General features: G+C 37.9%; 1 protein-coding gene across 17 annotated transcripts in view; it reads left to right on the forward strand.

Annotated features, from left to right (window-relative positions):
- CAMTA1 (calmodulin binding transcription activator 1) overlaps positions 1–12,948 on the forward strand; it is a 953,213-nt gene extending 940,265 nt beyond the window's left edge. For 9 of the 17 annotated variants that reach the window (XM_073316807.1, XM_073316809.1, XM_073316808.1 and 6 more), the window contains one exon: positions 9,222–9,574. In XM_073316807.1, coding sequence (XP_073172908.1) covers positions 9,222–9,362 — 141 coding nt within the window. In that variant the 3' untranslated portion in view covers positions 9,363–9,574. Of the gene's footprint in view, positions 1–3,718; positions 3,773–9,221; positions 9,575–9,594 lie in introns of those variants that run through there. The other 8 variants (XM_073316814.1, XM_073316813.1, XM_073316817.1 and 5 more) reach the window with 4 other exon arrangements.
- Positions 12,949–17,848: the final 4,900 nt, after the last annotated feature.

Here is a 17,848-nt window from a genome sequence, read left to right on the forward strand (position 1 = left end):
AAATATTCTATTCTGTTACAAGAATGTATGCGGAGCACAATTTAACACCTTCCACCTTTTAATGTACAGCAGATATGAGTGGATTTTTTTGGTCCATTTCCCATTCAATGGCTCACCTCTCCATCTACCACTAAGATCTACAGTGATAGTTCTTAGCCCACATGATTTTCCAAATAAAACAAAGGAATCTTCTTATACTATAGATGTAAATGGCTTCATGTATATTGTATAAATTATATAATTGTATAAATATAACCGTTCCTGACATCTGAGATAGTAAGGAAGCAGCAGATGTTCATAGATTTTTTCTTAAGACCTACCTTTAATATGACATGTATAAGGAACTAACCACTATGTGAACTCTAGTTTGAGGTGCACAGGGGAGACTTGGCATTTCATCTATAATAACTGAGCACAAAATATATTGCAAATGGATATATGTATGTAAAAATGGTCCACATTTGATTGTGTTCCCTCTACCCCATATGTCAGTTGTCTTTGTACATACTTGCATAGTGCCTAGCTCAGTGGGGCCCAATCCTTGATTAGGACCTTTGGGATCCACTGTAATACAAATAATTAAAGAATGTGAATCAGGTAAGTGCAGCCAGTGACTAATGACTTTAAATCGAGCAGTTTTTCAGTGAATAATGGGTTATGTGCACAAGGGGACTGTAAATACCTTTTAGCACGGTGCATCAGAAATCATTCTAAGTGCACAGTTCTCATTTTCACAATAAACCACAGTTTCTGCTTCTTACTCTCGCAATCTGTACTAGTATTTTTTCTATATATTTGGAAAATGTAAGTGATGAGCTGCTGCTAGGCGTATCACCTGTCGCTCTGCTGAAGCATAAGAGACTTATTCTTTATTGCTGTAAATGTGCATGTATCAACATGCACACAAACCCTGTCTCTGCATGTACGCACCATACAGTACACTAATACTCACACACACTGACACACCCCACACATACTGAATGTATATGCATACACACACGTGTTTGTGTTGCACGCACAGTGACAACACGCAGACAGATTTTTAGTAGGGCTGTCAATCACAGTTAACTCTCGTGATTAACTCAAAAAAATTAACTGCGATGAAAAAAAGTATCACAATTAATCGCACTGTTAAACAATAGAATACCAATTGAAATTTAGTAAATATTTTTTGATGTTTTTCTACATTTTCAACTATTTTGATGTCTATTACAACACAGAATACAGAGTGTACCATTCTCGCTTTATATTTTTATTACAAATATTTGCACTGTAAAAACTATTAAAAATAGTTTTTTAATTCACCTCATACAAGTACTGTAGTGCAATCTCTATTGTGAAAGTGTAATTTACAAATGTAGATTTTTGTTTTGTTTTGTTTTTGAGTGCAGTTATGTAAAACTCTAGAGCCTACAAGTCCACTACTACTTGTTCAGCCAATCCCTAAGACAAACAAGTTTGTTTACCTTTATGGGAGATACTGCTGGCTGCTTCTTATTTACGTCACCTGAAAGTGGCACTGTTGTAGCTGGCATCGCAAGGTATTTACGTGCCAGATATGCTAAACATTTGCATGCCCCTTCATGCTTCAGCCACCATTCCGGAGGACATGCTTCCATGCTGCTGATGTTCGTTAAAAAAATACTGCGTTAATTAAATTTGTGACTGAACTCCTTGGGGGAGAATTGTATGTCCCCTGCTCTGTTTTACCCGCATTCTGCCATTTATTTCATGTTATAGCAGTCTCAGATGATGACCCAGCACATGTTGTTTGATTTACGAACACTGTCACTGCAGATTTGACAAAATGCAAAAAAGGTACCAATGTGAGATTTCTAAAAATAGCTATAGCACTGGACCTAAGGTTTAAGAATCTGAACTGCCGTCCAAAAGCTGAGAGGGACGAGGTGTGAAGCATGCTTTCAGAAGTCTTAAAAGAGCAACACTCTGATGCAGAAATTACAGAACCCAAACCACCAAAAAAAAAATTAACCTTCTGCTGGTGGCATCTGACTCAGATGATGAAAATGAATATGCATCGGTCCACTCTGCTTTGGACTGTTATCAAGCGGAATCTGTCATTAGCATGGATGCATATCCTCTGGAATGGTACATGAAGGGACATATGAATCTTTAGCACATCTGGCACATAAATATCTTGCAATGCCAGTTACAACAGTGCCATGCAAATGCCTGTCTCACTTTCAGGTGACATTGTAAACAAGAAGCAGACACCATTATCTCCTGCAAATGTAACCAAGCTTTGTCTGAGTGATTGGCATAAGTAGGACTGAGTGGACTTATAGGCTCTAAACTGTTACATTGTTTTATTTTTGAATGCAGGTTTTTTTGTACATAATTTGACATTTGTAAATTCAACTTTCATGATAAAGAAATTGCACTACAGTACTTGTATTAGGTGAATTGAAATACTTTGTTTTTTTTACAGTGCAAATATTTATTAAAAATAGAAAGTGAGCATTATACACTTTGTATTCTGAGTTGTAATTGAAATCAATATATTTGAAAATGTAGAAAACAGCCAAAAATATTTAAATAAATGGTGTTATATTATTGTTTAACAGTTCGATTAATTGTGATTAATTTTTTAATCACTTGACAGCCCTAATTTTTAGTTTATATTATGAGGTTTCATTATTTGAAGGGGGAAAAAAAAAGCGAAGGGGAGAAGGTGTTCTCCCAAAGAATTACCTGGATTAAATATAACAGATTTCCCAGAGCAGGCTAAGATTTTTTGGGTGGGATTTAAGTAAGAAAGCTGCAGATCTCAAAGGGCCTTATTTAGTCACTATTAATTGGCTACATTACTGCAGCAGTGATAACGTGCTGTTTCAGAAGGAACTGGTGGTAATAACCTACCATTAGTAGCTCCTTTCATCCCAAATTAACCTTGAAGAGATTTCAGCTATGCCGAATCTCTACTGCTCTCCCCTGAACATATAAAACGTTCACCTGTTCCTTTGTTTAAACTTCCTATTAACCTCCCACATGCAAGTTTTGTAGCTGCAGCCTGCATCTGTATTCTGAACAAGACACTCACAGAGAGATGTGTGACACTCCAGTGACCCTTTCTCCCATTATTCTGAGGAGCTGGTATTCATAACAATCAGGTCTTCCTGAACTGTTGTACTGGTTAAACTACTATCTGCTTACAGCAAAGGTTCTAGCCTGTTTTCTTGGGCAGAACAAGCAAAATTACCATAAGAAACAAGCAATAATATAAGGAATAAATTCATTTATGGCAGCATCCTTTTAAAAACTTCATCCCATTGGTTATATGTGGTTCTCTGCTTTTGGGAGGGTATATGTACCATCTGCTGTCAATTACTCTGGTAAGTACAACTTCTTTATTTCATGCCTGAATGAACAACCCCATAAAATGTCCTCTGTTGCTCTCTGCAGGCCAGTCCTTCCCCCAGCAGTTCAAAGATACAGCCTCTCCCACCCTTGTACACCAAGGTTCTTTTAATAAAAGCAGGAAATGTGTGATATGCAGCAGCCATTGCATTAAATACCCAATTTCTTATGTGTCTTGTAGTAACATTAAGAATGGGGGCAATGTTCGGGGGAGGGGGCAAAGCCCTCTCCAGAGTGATCCAATGTAAGGATAATGGGAGAAAAATGTTATGTGGGGCGTGTGTCAAGGTGGCTGTAATGAAAGTTTCCAAAATAATTTTGTTTCATTTACCTTTTGCAGGGACTGAATGTTTTTGTTGTGTTAAATTGCAGGCCCCATGCTCTGGGGTGTCATTCTTATTGGGCCTTTCTGTCTTTTTTGTTTTGCAATCCAAATGAGATATCTGGAAAAAGGCAAGAGCTCCCATTTCCTAAATTTCACACAAGTCAATTCAGCTCTCAGAGCAACAGGTAACTGACTAAAAAGCTTTCTGTGGCTCTAATTCACTCTGTCCTTTATATTACTGACCTCCAGCATTGCCAGAACTTTTTTGCTGTAAACTCACTTACTCATTGAACATTTCCCTGGCTGGGCATTATAGAGTATTTTTTATGAAACAGCTTTGCCTTATGCTTTACCCATGAAGCTATTGTCTGCTGTAACTTTTCTAAGTAGGCCTAATTCATTTGCTCACAAATTCTCATATGAAATTTGAGGGAAATAATAAAATACAAGCTGCTGCTGGCTTTCAGGGCTGTTGCTTACTACATTGCTTCAGCACATAACAATGCAACTTTGAATAAGTAATAAAATCCAAAGGTCATGAGAACTGTCTAGCTGGGGCACTTTTGGAGCTGTGGGATTGTTTGTGATCTTCACGCATCACAGGGTCACAGCTCAAAAGCTCTGTTCACATTTAAAAGGACCAAACCTCACAGTTAACTTACTAGAACACCATAAAAGGGGGGCAGTGATACTCCCTGTCACCCTGGCTTACTCAATCCAGGTGCCCTTCACTCACTTGTGAAGAATGACCCTGTACCTGGAGGTGGCCAGCGTGGCCTCTGGCCAAAATGTGTGATTCAGAGGTCTCCAGTGGAGCCTTTGACACTGGGTCCCTACCTCATACAGATACACTAGAAAATAAATTCACCTTCTTCCCAATTCTGCGCACCATTCACAGGGCCCAATGCAACAGCATCACAGCTCTTCCTGATGAAGGCTGTATGTGGGGCAGCGCTCCAGGGCCTCAGGCTACAGAGTTCACATTTCAGCACCAGCAGGACTTCACTTGAACAGCCCTGTCAGCCACATCACAGCAGAGCCACTTTCAAAAATGCCCTTAACTAATGAGAACATGCATATAGAGCTGAGACAAGTTACAGCCCCCACCTAAAACTTGGGCCTAGTGCTACTTCTGCCCATGGCTGCCCTGACTTAAAGTACTGACACCTGTGACTGCAATTTGGAGCCTGCTCACATCCAGATGAACCATCCACTCGGAGAGCAGCTATTTTGGGGGCAAAAGCCTCCTTCATTTTATAAAAATCTGGTACAATTTTTTATTTCTGGTGGGTTGCTAATGCTGGCAAAGGAAGGGAGCCTTCACAGATCTCAGCCCCCTTCCCCACCTGAAATTCAAAGTGAAAAGAGATGAAACAAGGTGCAGAGAATGTCTTGGCTAGTTGAGGTAAGGCAGCACCAGCTGTCGCTGTCTTGTGAGCAGCACTGCTATTATGAATTTCTATTTACAGGGGTTATAATTTGTCCAGGAATCCATCTTGGAATCACATTTTCATATTTTGAAATTTTAGTTTGTACTTTTTTGTTTTTTTTTACACTGAGTGCTAGGAAGTGGAAGATAACTGGCCTGTTCTAGTTTATATCACTGTAAAAACATCACCAAATAAAAATGGCACTCATCAAGAGATTATTTTTGTTTAATTATGGAAGTATTAAAGGCTACTGCTGGGAACAAGAGTAACTACTTTCCAAGAGGGTTTCTGAAGCACTTGCATTGAGCACTTTTTATGTGACAAATTGGCAAGACTTCGGATTGAACGACTGGACAAAAAATAATCAGTTCAAAAACATTATCTCAGGTTCACTTGAGAGCAATTCAGAGCTATTTGGTCATTAATAAGTATTTTAAATTCTATATAAGAAAAAATATGTATATGTTTTGTCTCAAACAATTTAAAAACAGCTCAGAAAAATGCAAAAAGAAGACCTTAACTGATTCCGTTTCTTCATTCTTGCACTTGGCACAGGGCTGGAGAAAAAAAGATCTTTGTGCCATCTCTGTGCCACCCAACTCCCAGTCCCCACTATACAAAAGAGCAGCCTCAGAGGTGCTTCAGTTTACATTCTAGCTGCACTGAGCCAGCCAAGAACAGCCAGCGCCTCCTCCACTACACCCAGCCTCCTTCTACTGAGGAGCAACAAAGAGCACAGGCAGAACCATTCCAGTAGCTCTGTGTCAGCCAAGGAACCCCCTTGTATTGCACCTGGGCCCTGCTTTTCTAAGTATGAGTTAAAGATAAAACATCATCCTTAGCTTTAATCTTCTTGATTGCTGTCTGTGTCACCACAACTTTCACACTGTTTAGGCATATTCTTTGTATTAACATGCAGTACATTATAAAAATAAATGACTACCTGTATAAACATACACTCACCTATCTTCCTTTCCCCCTCCCAACACACATGGGGCTATTGACTATGTGGGAAAATGTAACAAATTCAAAAAGTATTAACATTAGCATCATCTTTGAGTCATTTTCCAAATGCTGTGGAATACAAGGTGGTGAAGCACATGCGGTCTGTGAATGCAATTGTGCACTCTGCAGCATCTTTCACTAATGAACACACCATTGTTTTGTATTTTATACCTGGGAAACTCAGGAATGGTATGTTCTTTATGTTTAAGCATCAACCAACACCCCAGTTCCAAAATTTGTACAAACCTTGTAACTAGTACAGGACTCATTTGACCAAGAAAGGTGTTGCATATTCGTGAACAGGATCTGTACTAGTGCAAATATTGAATGGTACAGTAATCAACTTGCATTAGCATGCATATTCCAGTTAAACAGGTATGCACCAGTACAGATGTTGCATGTCCTAGGTTGAAGTTGGCAGCAAAGCATGTCTTGCATTTTTCCAGCAAAACTGTGCTCTATTAGTGTAGAACTTGCATGTTGAAGTGCTAAACATGGAGACAGCATGTATCAGTAAGAGCCACAGCTGACCAATTGTGCATGTTCTCAATGAGACCTATAGTAATAACAGGTGAATTTTGTATTACAGTAAGAGGTGCAACTGAAAAATGCACAAGTTGCACTACCTGTCCTGCATCGTAGATGATATTTTGTGCATATGGTGTGATTAGTCTCAACATTAGATGTGAACTAGTGCACAGCTAGGGAGAAGTAACTTTTCACTTTCCTGCTGCACAGAAAGAGAGCTTAAATTTTAACAGATTAAGAATATTCTGAGTTTGTGTTTATTGGGTTAAATACCATATTATAAATTCCCTCTACTGGTTCTGAATATGTATATCCTGTAATACAAGAACAACAGGACCACCAGATAATTAGCAGAACAACCACAGTGAGCTGCAAAGAGAGAATATGGAGTAACCTCCATAGGAGACAGAATGGAGAATTCCTCCCAGGCAACTGGAGTGAAATCCTGGATCTGTTGAAGTCAATGGGAGTTTCGCCGTTGACTTCACTGGAGCCAGGATTTCACCTTAGCTCCCTTACAGCAGAAAAGAAAAGCTAGCCATTGACATGTCTTTCACTGCAATACTTTTACTACACTACAAAATTGATTTATTGTTTTACAGCAATGGGGCTCCCTGAATCTATACTGGAATGGTTTAAATCCTAGTGTCAGTCAAAACTGTTTAGTGTTTCAAAATGTGGGAGTGAGATGCCACTTTCAGCCATAGTTCATGTTGTTAGTGTAGCCAGGGCTTCAGAGTCATGCCACATGTGATGAAATACAGCAGACCCCTTTTTCATTTTTGATCAGCAATATCCACACTCTGTGTCCTCCCAAGCATGGAATTCTCAAACACTTCAGTAAAATAAAGACAATGAGTAATGTTCTAAATGCATGCATACTGACCCGTGTGATCCATTCATTCATTGCTGGAACCTTTGCCCCGCAGTGTCACAAGCTTACGGGATGTCCTTAATGCTAGAGCTCTGATTTAGCTGAAAGATAGTTTAAAACACCTAGTTAAAAACATCAAATAGCTCCATACTGGCTACATTTCTACACAGGTGCACACACACAAAGTTATTCCACATACAGTCACTGGGCCAAATTCAGAGATGATGTGTAAGTTTGTATTGGTTACACATCAATATGTAAGTATAAAAAAGTCTCTGGGCATAGGGGGCCAAAAGATAATGTAGTGGTGGATACCCACTTTAATTTGCACTCTATTAGTTGCTCTTTCTGCTAAGCACCTCTGTTCTATCCCCATAGCATCTAAATTATGCAAACCTATGGCTTTGTTACATTCATTCAGATTTAGTTGGACTCCCTTATGCCCACTTACAGATGAGAAACTTTCAATACTTTATAAAGCACCTCTGAATTTGTCCCTTTGTAGTGTCTCTAAGTCAATTTGCTTAAAAAATTAATATACTAACAACTGTGTATGTGTTCTGCTAAATCCTTCTACTTGGGTCATAATCACAACCTTTTGGGGGAAAACTACCCTCAGAATAACTGAGCAAGGACATGCAGACTCAGGCAGGTTTTTTTCACATAGATATGATTCTGTAGAAAGTGGCTTATTCCAATACACTGCATCTGAAATCAGGTTTAATATGCTGTTCATTCTGAACTGGAATTAATGCATTGTGATGGTTCATAGAAATGAGTCCGTGTCTAGCTAGAATGTCTAAAATTATTTTACTAAGTTGTGTATATTGTAATAAAAAATAGTCAAAATCATATGGGTTATATAGTCCTAATGAGCTACTTCAACTCCAATACAAAAAACCCTGTGCGGTTCCTTTTGTGACACTGAGTGCTTTGTTTGACCAAGACGAGTTAAATTGAGCTATACGTAGTGGAGACAAAAGCAGAGGTATATAAAACTGCATTAGAAACTCATTCCCTATCTAACAATGACTGGGACCCCAAACTCTCTCCCTTGAATCTGGGTTCCTTACTAAGCAACTTGATAAAGTCTTGACAGTGCAATAGCCTAGGTCAATTCTGGGTGTCTGCAGTTGTTTATTTAGTCACTTCGAGGAAGCCTCAGTGAAGTGACAAAGCAACAAAAAGCAAGAGTATGTTAATCAAGTAGTGGCCTTAATGGCTTTCTAGGCATGACACACATCATATTTAATTTGTTTAGTTTTAAATTTCCCAGATTTTCACTTAACTAATGTACTACAGCTTTGTAAATAGCACCTAGATCCAATGGTAATAGGTGCTACATAAATCAATGAATGCACTTGCATTTCTTAAGTGCTCACAACTGTAGCATCTGAATGCTCTTTACAGAGTTAGTACTCCATGGAGAGATCGTCCCCCTGACTGGGGATTATGAAGATACAAATAAATATATCCTACAAGTATCCAGACTATTCAGATGCTGACAATGAGACTGAGATAATAAGTTGAAGTAACGTACCTGCTTTGCCACTGATGCCAGTATAAAGTCCATACACACATGTAAATTCTACTAATCTATGGTACTGTATAAATTAAGTAGAACTTTCCCATGGAAGTCTGGAATAAATCTCTTCTCTTCTCCCCACAATGCTGGATGCAGCAGCAGCTGCCCATGTTCAGTGTCCTACTTAGAAAAGGGGGCAGCACAGAAAGTGCGTTTTGCTCAAATTATCTGGTACATGAGGCAGCAGCAGAAAAGCAGTTGATGAAAAGCAGTCATAAAAGACAAATAATTAGGTAAGATGATTTGATAGTAGAATGAATTTGGGTATTAAATAAAGTTGTCCAGAAATGGGTTGCAAAAGGTGAATTCTTTCTGAATGAGTTTTTTCTCCCCTTCCCTGGCTCCCAATTGTTTACTTTAGGTGATGGCTACTTCATACTGGAAGTTGTAGTGAGGGATCCCTTTGACTTTTGCCTGTTGAAATTCGTTTGGAATAGAAATGTTATAGAGGGCCTTTTTATTGTTTCAGAGTGAAAGAATTGAAAAAGGCCAAGGAACTTGAAGATACACAGCAGCATCCCGTAGCAATGTGACATTGCTTTTCAGACTGTTTTCATTTTCTGTTTTTAGCAGAGACATGCAACAACAAAAAACCCACTGCAGTTCTGGGAATCTCAGCTGCAGGATTTTAACAGTAATGTTTTGGTCATTGCATTTGCACTTTCATGGACAACTTTTAATTTGTTCAGCAAGACATCTTGGAACTCAATCTTCTGTTGGATCATGGGAAAAAAAACACCAGGAGGAATTTGTGAGTTGCTTCATTCTCTCCAAAAGAAGCGATTAATTATCCTTTTCATATAGGGCTGTATTAAAACGTGTGGAACTGTACAAATATTATACCAAAAATATTGTTAAAAGGTGGGAATGCACAAGCAACACAAGAATGCTATTCCTGCACCTGTCAATCATCTCCAAGAAACTGAAGCTTCAAGAGTCAGTGGCGGGGCTTAGATCAGTAAATCTTTATTGGGTACATGCATTCTCATTTCCTTTGCACTTCTGTCCTTTCTTTTTATTTGAATCTCTCTACAGCACACTTAATGCAACTTTTTAAATCTGCAGGTTTTTAATACATCCCGTGGAAATTTACAGAGTGGGTTGGCATATGAGGCAAACGGGTAATGCATGGGAAATAAAGAGAGCAGCTTGAGCAAGTTTTTAAAAGTTCCTTTTTTGGTATTTTTTCTAGAACCTGCAAGTATTTCAAGTGTCATGTACTTATTCTCATATTCAGCACTTTATTTTCTGGCCTTTTAATTATTTACTTAAAATAGTTTGTAACGTATGTAGCGCTTTTTTTTTTACAGTAATTTTGTTGTTCTGAGCAGTCACATACATATGTTGCCTGGACATTTATACCACCTAAAGATCAGAGTGGTGCTCCATCCTGGCCAGTAAATTTCTTATTTTGGCTATTTCATCAAAATCTGGGCAGTTTCTGTATATATAGAAGGTAGAAATGGAAAATGAGAAATAATATTTGAAAGGGAATATATTGATTAATTACTAAATATTTTATTCACAAAGGGTTAATAACTTGGCAAGATAAAATTATTATTTGTATAGTTTTGTCTGAATGAGCGAAGAGTGTGGATGTATTGTTTGTATATATTGTATATATTAAAACAGAGATGTGCATGAATTCAAGAAAAAAGAAATGAAAAAAGCAAAGCATTAGTGGCTATGGTCTGTAAAATGAAACAAAAAACTTTATTTCACTATAAGAAACTTTATTTTAAATGTTCTTTAGAAGAACATTTTGCTAAAGCATGACTAAACTGCAAAAAAAAAAAAAAGAGCTACTGTATTTAGACTTAGGAAAAAAAGGCAGAGTAACTTTACTAAAAAAGGATATGTTTACATTTGATTTTGGCTACCAGGAGGTTTTTTTTTTAATTTTATTTTTATTTTTTGCCAATGGTGCCAAGTAATGTGAATGCTAATATTGCTTAAGAAAATTAAGTTACTTTTGCAAAGCAGATAATCATAAGAATACAAAAATGTATCTAGCTTAACACCATACACTCACTCCAATAAAGAACACTTAGAATGAACATAAACTGAAAAAAGAAATAGTATGAAAGTAGAAAATATGTTTCACATTTTCATATCTCCTGCTGGAAGTCAGAAAATGTAATAAAAATGCACAAAAATTTAAAAAAATAAAAAGTAAAACTTAAAAGATGCAAACTGGTCTTGTAGGGGTGTCATGGTATATTGCTATTTCTACATAGTGAGGAGCCAAAGAAATCAGATACTTTTTAAATTGAAATACTAATTAAAAATTGTCATGACGTTTAGACAATAGGGGCCTGATCTTAATTACACTAGTAAATATCAGGAGTAATTCTCCTGAAGTCAGTGCAGTTACTCTGGATTTACACAAGTGTAGCTGAAATCAGAAATTGCTTCTGTGACTTTATGTTGCTAGTACCAGTTCAAAATTTCCAAACGGTTGGTGTAAATTTTACATGGTTAGTTTTGAAATAGTTGCTCTTTCTTGATCCTGGCCACCAACTAAAATGTTTAAACTCCAGGCTTTTTGTGAAGCCTAAAAATATTCACAAATGAGCTTTTAAACTGGTGTCTTTAAAAAAAGGGTAAACACAAAGATTGTGGCAAAAAACTGGGGTCAGTGCTCTTGGTGCCTTTTCTATAAGTGTATCTGATTTTTAATTACTTCCTTTCACTGCCAGCATTGAATTACAATATATGTGCTATATAGCTCTTTATCAGAACTCTGTACGTTTGTGAACTTCTACTTTATGACCTGATTCAATTAAAAAAAAAAAATTGTCTGGCTTCCACACTGTGGCTGTGGAAGCCTCATAATCTCCATATATTTTATTGAAATGGAACCTTACGCATTAAGTATTCCACACACAAAGAATGGGAACGGAATTTGAAAATAAACTCCTTTGGAATGAACTGGAATGCTCTGTATTAATCCTGGAAATACTCTGACATTTTGAAATATAAATGTTTGTCCCATTGACTGGCATTATGACAAATATAATCTTTTCCTAACAAGAGTAATGACCTCAGTGGAAACATTTTAACCCCTTATATTTGTACTTAAAATTTTCAGTAAAATACAGAGCTATTTCAAGTTACCCTTCCAGATCCATAGGCCTGGTGGTGTACCTACTGATAAAGACCCTGCTACAACAAAATATTTACACACATGCTTAATGTTAGCCATATGAGTAGTTCCATTAACTTAATGGGACTACTAACATGCTTAAAGTTAAGTATATCCTTAAGTACTTTGCTGAACAGGGCTGTAACCTTTCACTGAATGTGACCACTGATGAGTTAAAAATGCTCTCCTATTGAAAAAGCTTTTCTGCTTACCCCTTTCTTGACTGTGGAACTTATTTCTGATAGAAGATACATAAGTGCAGCTTTCTTGGATAATCGGGATTCCCAAGTGCCAGGAGCAGGACCTTCTTCTGCCTCCTGAATATGGAATTGCTCCTTTGTGTAACACGTTTGACATAAGTAATACTGTGTGAAAGAAATAAAGAATATAACATGAACTCCCTATATGGTTGCACGCTTACAGCAGTTCCACACAGTAGTTGGTGCCCAACAGGGGGTCCCCAAGACTTGCATGTAAAACTAGTATAGATGTCTCTTTTTTGTAAGTTTTATTTTTGTAACTGTGCATGTAAAGCATCACTGAATCAATGGATCTGTTGAAGAACTCAGCTGCTGGAACCATGCAAAATGTTTTGAATTGCCCTTAAAATATGGAAAATGTTTTCTGAATGCTTTATATTCTTTCTGCTGTAAATTAAAAACAAAAAATTTCCCCATACTAAGTGTATTTCTTTTAACATTTTCTCTTCTATTTTAATCAAGAAGAAGCTGAAGATTCCTCAAGTATGTGTATATATATCTCTATATCCTTGTAAAGTATGGATCTCTGTCACACACTTAGAAGACCTACTTGTAAATTCACAGTCTCTTACCTGACTGAATTTCAAAGGTAAACATAATTTTTTAAAACAAATTCTGCTTTTAGTGTGTGTACAGCTCCCATTGGATTCAGTGGGATCCATGTACTCATGTGAGAGGAGAAGGTAGTCCTTAAAATCTATAGTTAACAACTGTTTCAAAAGAGGGAAGCTAGGAAATAGGAAACACATTTATCTAATCAAAATTATCAACAAGAGTGAAAAACTTGAAGTCACTTGGACTTCTCAGCCTGTGTATTGATGATGTACATTATATAGTCACAGGCCTGACTCTTTTCTGTGGTTTTTAATGTATACTCTTCATTAGGCATATTTCATAGAAGGGACCAAAATAATTTCTAGACTACTTCTTTTAGAAAAACATCCAATTTTGATTTTAAAATGGTCAGTGATGGAGAATCCACCACAACCCTTAGTAAATTGTTCCAGTCCACCAGTACATTTCAGAGCTCTAGTTGCACTTCAAGTAGTAAAACTGACTTTGTCTTCAGATTCAGGTCCTCATGATAACCCCAAGGTGCATTATAATTACTCAGAAATGCACTGCCTATCACAGTTTATTTTAGTTTAAGATGTTTTAAGCTCAGCCCAGAGACTATCATAGTGTTCTGCACCTACCACATGGGAGACTCGGGTACAACGCAGTGGTTCCCACATCTTGCTTCTGAGTCTGGCAGCAAGAGGCAAATGTTATGTGAGGCTCCTTTTTTCCTTTCCTTATCCCAGGGGAAAAGAAATGTTCTTATGACAGTTAAACCAGATTTTACAGCAGTAAGGTAACCAGTTTCTCAGTTCGGGCTCCCCTCTTGTTCATGTTGCAAATGACAGTTTTTAGCCAGATGGATGCAATTCACAGAAGCTTAGAAAATCCAATTGTATTTAAATTTGTGGGGGCAAATTCATCCCCTCTCTAGTTCAGTGGTGGGCAACCTGTGGCCTGTCAGGGTAATCCGGCCACTGGGAGTGGTAATGCAGCCACTGGGGAGTTGCGGGCAGCCATGCCTGTGGACGGTCAATGTAAACACTGTCTCGTGGCCCGCCAGTGGATTATCCTGACAGGCCGTGTTGCCCACCACTGCTCTAGCTCCTCTAAAGCTAATAAAATTCAGCAGAGCCTTATGCTGAGATTAGAATCTGTCAAATAATTTATTTTAAATACTTCATGAAATGCCTGGAATAAATCATTGTACAAATATATTTGTGAATTATTTGACCAAATGTGTAAAAAAAGATGTCTCATAATGTTTTTGGAAAATAATCCAAAATTGAGCAAATAAATTATTCAATTTATATGATGATAAATTCCCCTAGGGATGAATTTGGCCATTTTCCCCCCCGAGTATGAGAGTCGTACTGAGAAGTGCAATTTCTGTGTGCACTTACAAAATGCTGACCAGGGGAATAGTGAGTTTTTCATTAAACAATAACGCTCCTTCAGAAAAAAAGCAATGAAATGTTACATCCAGGAAGATTATAAATGCACAATTTTTATAACTGAATAAAATTAAACTGAAAAAAGTAGAACACCACAAGAAAGTAGGAAGAAATATTTGACCAGCACCTAAATGGGGCCCCAATCCTGATCAAGACCTCTAGAGACAACTGTAATACAAATATATAATAAAATATATTTCATGTAGCTATTTTCAACTTTCTGAGAGCACAATACTGTCTGTACTTCTTAAATACGGTACTCTCTGTGAGGGCAGAGACTAAGGCCCAAGTTTCCAACAGAATCCATAAGGCAATGTGTAATAAATTCCAAAACTCTACATAGAAGGACAGAATAAAAAGTAATTTTAAAAGTTCCATGAGGCCTTTAGAAACAAAATCCAAAAACTCCCATTAAATAACAATGCAGAATTCATTTCTGGTTAATGCAATTAACAGGCATATAAATGGCTTTGAACCAGAGCTGGATAATGTTGTAATATAGTAAATAATTCTTCCTGTCTTTATAAAGCTATTATAGTGTGCGTGCGTGCGTGCACGTGCACACACACACACAAATCTCTCTGTTGTGTAAAAGTTTGAGTCATTAATCTCATAATTAACCCATTCAACATACGATAGTAATCGGAGTAAGAACAGTTCCAGGTCAGAGTGTGGCATTTGGATCCTACATTTACCCTAAATTTGCCAACCACCACAGGGGGAATGCAGGGTAATGTGTCCATTATAGTAAAGGAAGCTTTGCCATTAACATCACCAGAAACAGGAGCAGGCCCTTAATGATGCAGTGAATGGGACTTAGACTCCTAAAAGACCTACATACCGTTGAACTTTTTACCCCATTACAATCCATATCCAGCACAAGAAAAATGTAAAGGTCAATAATAAAAGCTACAATTAGTTTGTCCCAGAAAGTGACTGAGTTAAAGTTCCAGTCTCATCCTTCACTTCCTGAGCTGACAGTCTGGATTCACTCTGGGGAATTGCACAGTCAAGCTCATGAGTGGTAGCTGGACTCCCTTAGTCAGCGCCCACCAATTTTTTCAGGTAGTGGCCTGAAGTTGAGGGATGCCACACGCCCTTCAGCTAGAATCAGAATTTGATTTTATGTTGCTATTTGCCTACTGCGGTTAGCTCCAAAACATGTCAGAAAGCCAGTGACAATACATGAGTGTATCAGCAACTTGCCTGGCTGTGCCCCAGATTTTGTGTGTCACTTCACTTGTCTGTCCCTTCAGTCAGCCTCTTCAGCTATAAAACCAGGGTGATAATACTGCACAATGGGGTGATGAAGCTTACTCAGTTAGGTGTAAAGCACTTTTGGCTCCCCAGATAGAAAGTAGACAGGAAACAAAAAATCTTTGGTTTCAGAGTAGCAGCCGTGTTAGTTTGTATTCACCAAAAGAAAAGGAGTACTTGTGGCACCTTAGAGACTAACAAATTTATTTGAGCATAAGTTTTCGTGAGCTACAGCTCAGCTCACGAAAGCTTTTGCTCAAATAAATTTGTTAGTCTTTAAGGTGCCACAAGTACTCCTTTTTTAAAAAAAATCTTTGCTTACTCATTCTGTGCACTAGCCTTCTCTATGAAACTGTTCTCTTACTGATGTTGCCCCATCCTTCCTCCTCTACCATTCTCTTATTAACATCTCCTTGTGTCATGTTAAAAATTAGTCTGTAAGCTCCTTGGGGCAGGAATCATATCTTTTGATTGAATTAGGAGGTGCCTAGTACACTAGTAGGTGCTGATTCTGTGCTCAGCCAGCACTCACAGCCTCATATAACACCTAGAATATTAGCTTTCCTGAGTGAAGAATTAGGGGGCCATTATCCCTTTCATTTTTTTAGAAAGAGTCTGAACAAACCAGCTCAAATAGCCAACAAAAAAGCACCAATGTTGCTTTAGTGCAGGGGTAGGCAACCTATGGCACGCATGCCAAACGTGGCACATGAGCTGATTTTCAGTGGCACTCACACTGCCCGGGTCCTGGCCAACCGGTCCAGGGGGGGGCTCTGCATTTTAATTTTAAATGAAGCTTCTTAAACATTTTTAAAACCTTATTTACTTTACATTAAACAAGAGTTTAGTTATATATTATAGATTTATAGAAAGAGACCTTCTAAAAATGTTAAAATGGATTACATACAAAACCTTAAATTAGAGTGAATAAATGAAGACTCGGCACACCACTTCTGAAAGGTTGTCAACCCCTGCTTTAGTGTCTCTTTTAAATAACCTAATAATGAAAAGCTTACAGTGGAGGCAAAAGTGTGATAGAATGCAAAAAGTATTGATAATAGAGCATGGAAAATCCTGAAGTTATGTGTTTCAGGGATCACAGAATCATAGAAATGTAGGACTGGAAGGGACCTCGAGAAGTAATCAAGTCCAGTCCCCTGTGTTGTGGCAGGACCAAGTAAATCTTCTAGATCATCCCTGACAGGTGTTTCCAGAGCTTAACTACCCAAATAGTCAGAAAGTTTTTCCTCACATCTAATCTAAGTCTCCTTTGCTGCAGACTAAGCCCATTACTTTTTGTTCTACCTTCAGTGGACCTGGAGACCAGTTGATTACTGTTCTCTTTATAGCATGCCTATTACCAGGTTTCCCCCCTCAGTCTTTTTTTCCCCGCAAGACTAAATGTACCCAGTGTTTGTTTGTTTGTTTTTTTAAAATCCTTTTCTAATAGGGGTGGTTTTCTAAACCTTTTATCATTTTTGTTGCTGTCCTCTGGATGCTTTCCAGTTTTGTCCACATCTTTCCTACACTATAGTGCCCAGAATTGGACACAGTACTCCAACTGGGTCCTCAGCAGTGCTGAGTAGAGCAAGAAAATTACCTCATGTATCCTACATGCAACATTACTGTTAATACACCCCAGAATCATATTAGCCTTTTTTGCAGCTGGGTCACATTGACCACATATTCAGTTTGTGGTCCACTATAACCCCCAGATCCTTTTCAGCAGTATTACCACCTAGATAGTTATTCCCCATTTTGTAGTTGTACATATAGGATAGGATGTGGTCTTAGAATAGAATAGTCTTCTTTTGACTGCAACCAGGATTGAAGTCCTGTCAGCACCCTTTCTTGTAAGTGAGTGATTACTCAGTTACATGAGCTGGGATGAATCTGTCCAGTAGGCTAGCCTAGAATTTTTAGGCACATCCAGTCAGTTGGAATGACTAAATAAATAGATACCGTAGATCAAGAGAAGAGTTAGCTCTGACTTAGTCAGTTGGCAAAGAATAATTCATATGATGAATTAACACAGTGGGAAAGCGTCAG

The sequence above is a fragment of the Lepidochelys kempii genome, chromosome 18 (genome assembly GCF_965140265.1).
Source record: "Lepidochelys kempii isolate rLepKem1 chromosome 18, rLepKem1.hap2, whole genome shotgun sequence".
NCBI classification, from domain to species: Eukaryota; Metazoa; Chordata; order Testudines; family Cheloniidae; genus Lepidochelys; species Lepidochelys kempii.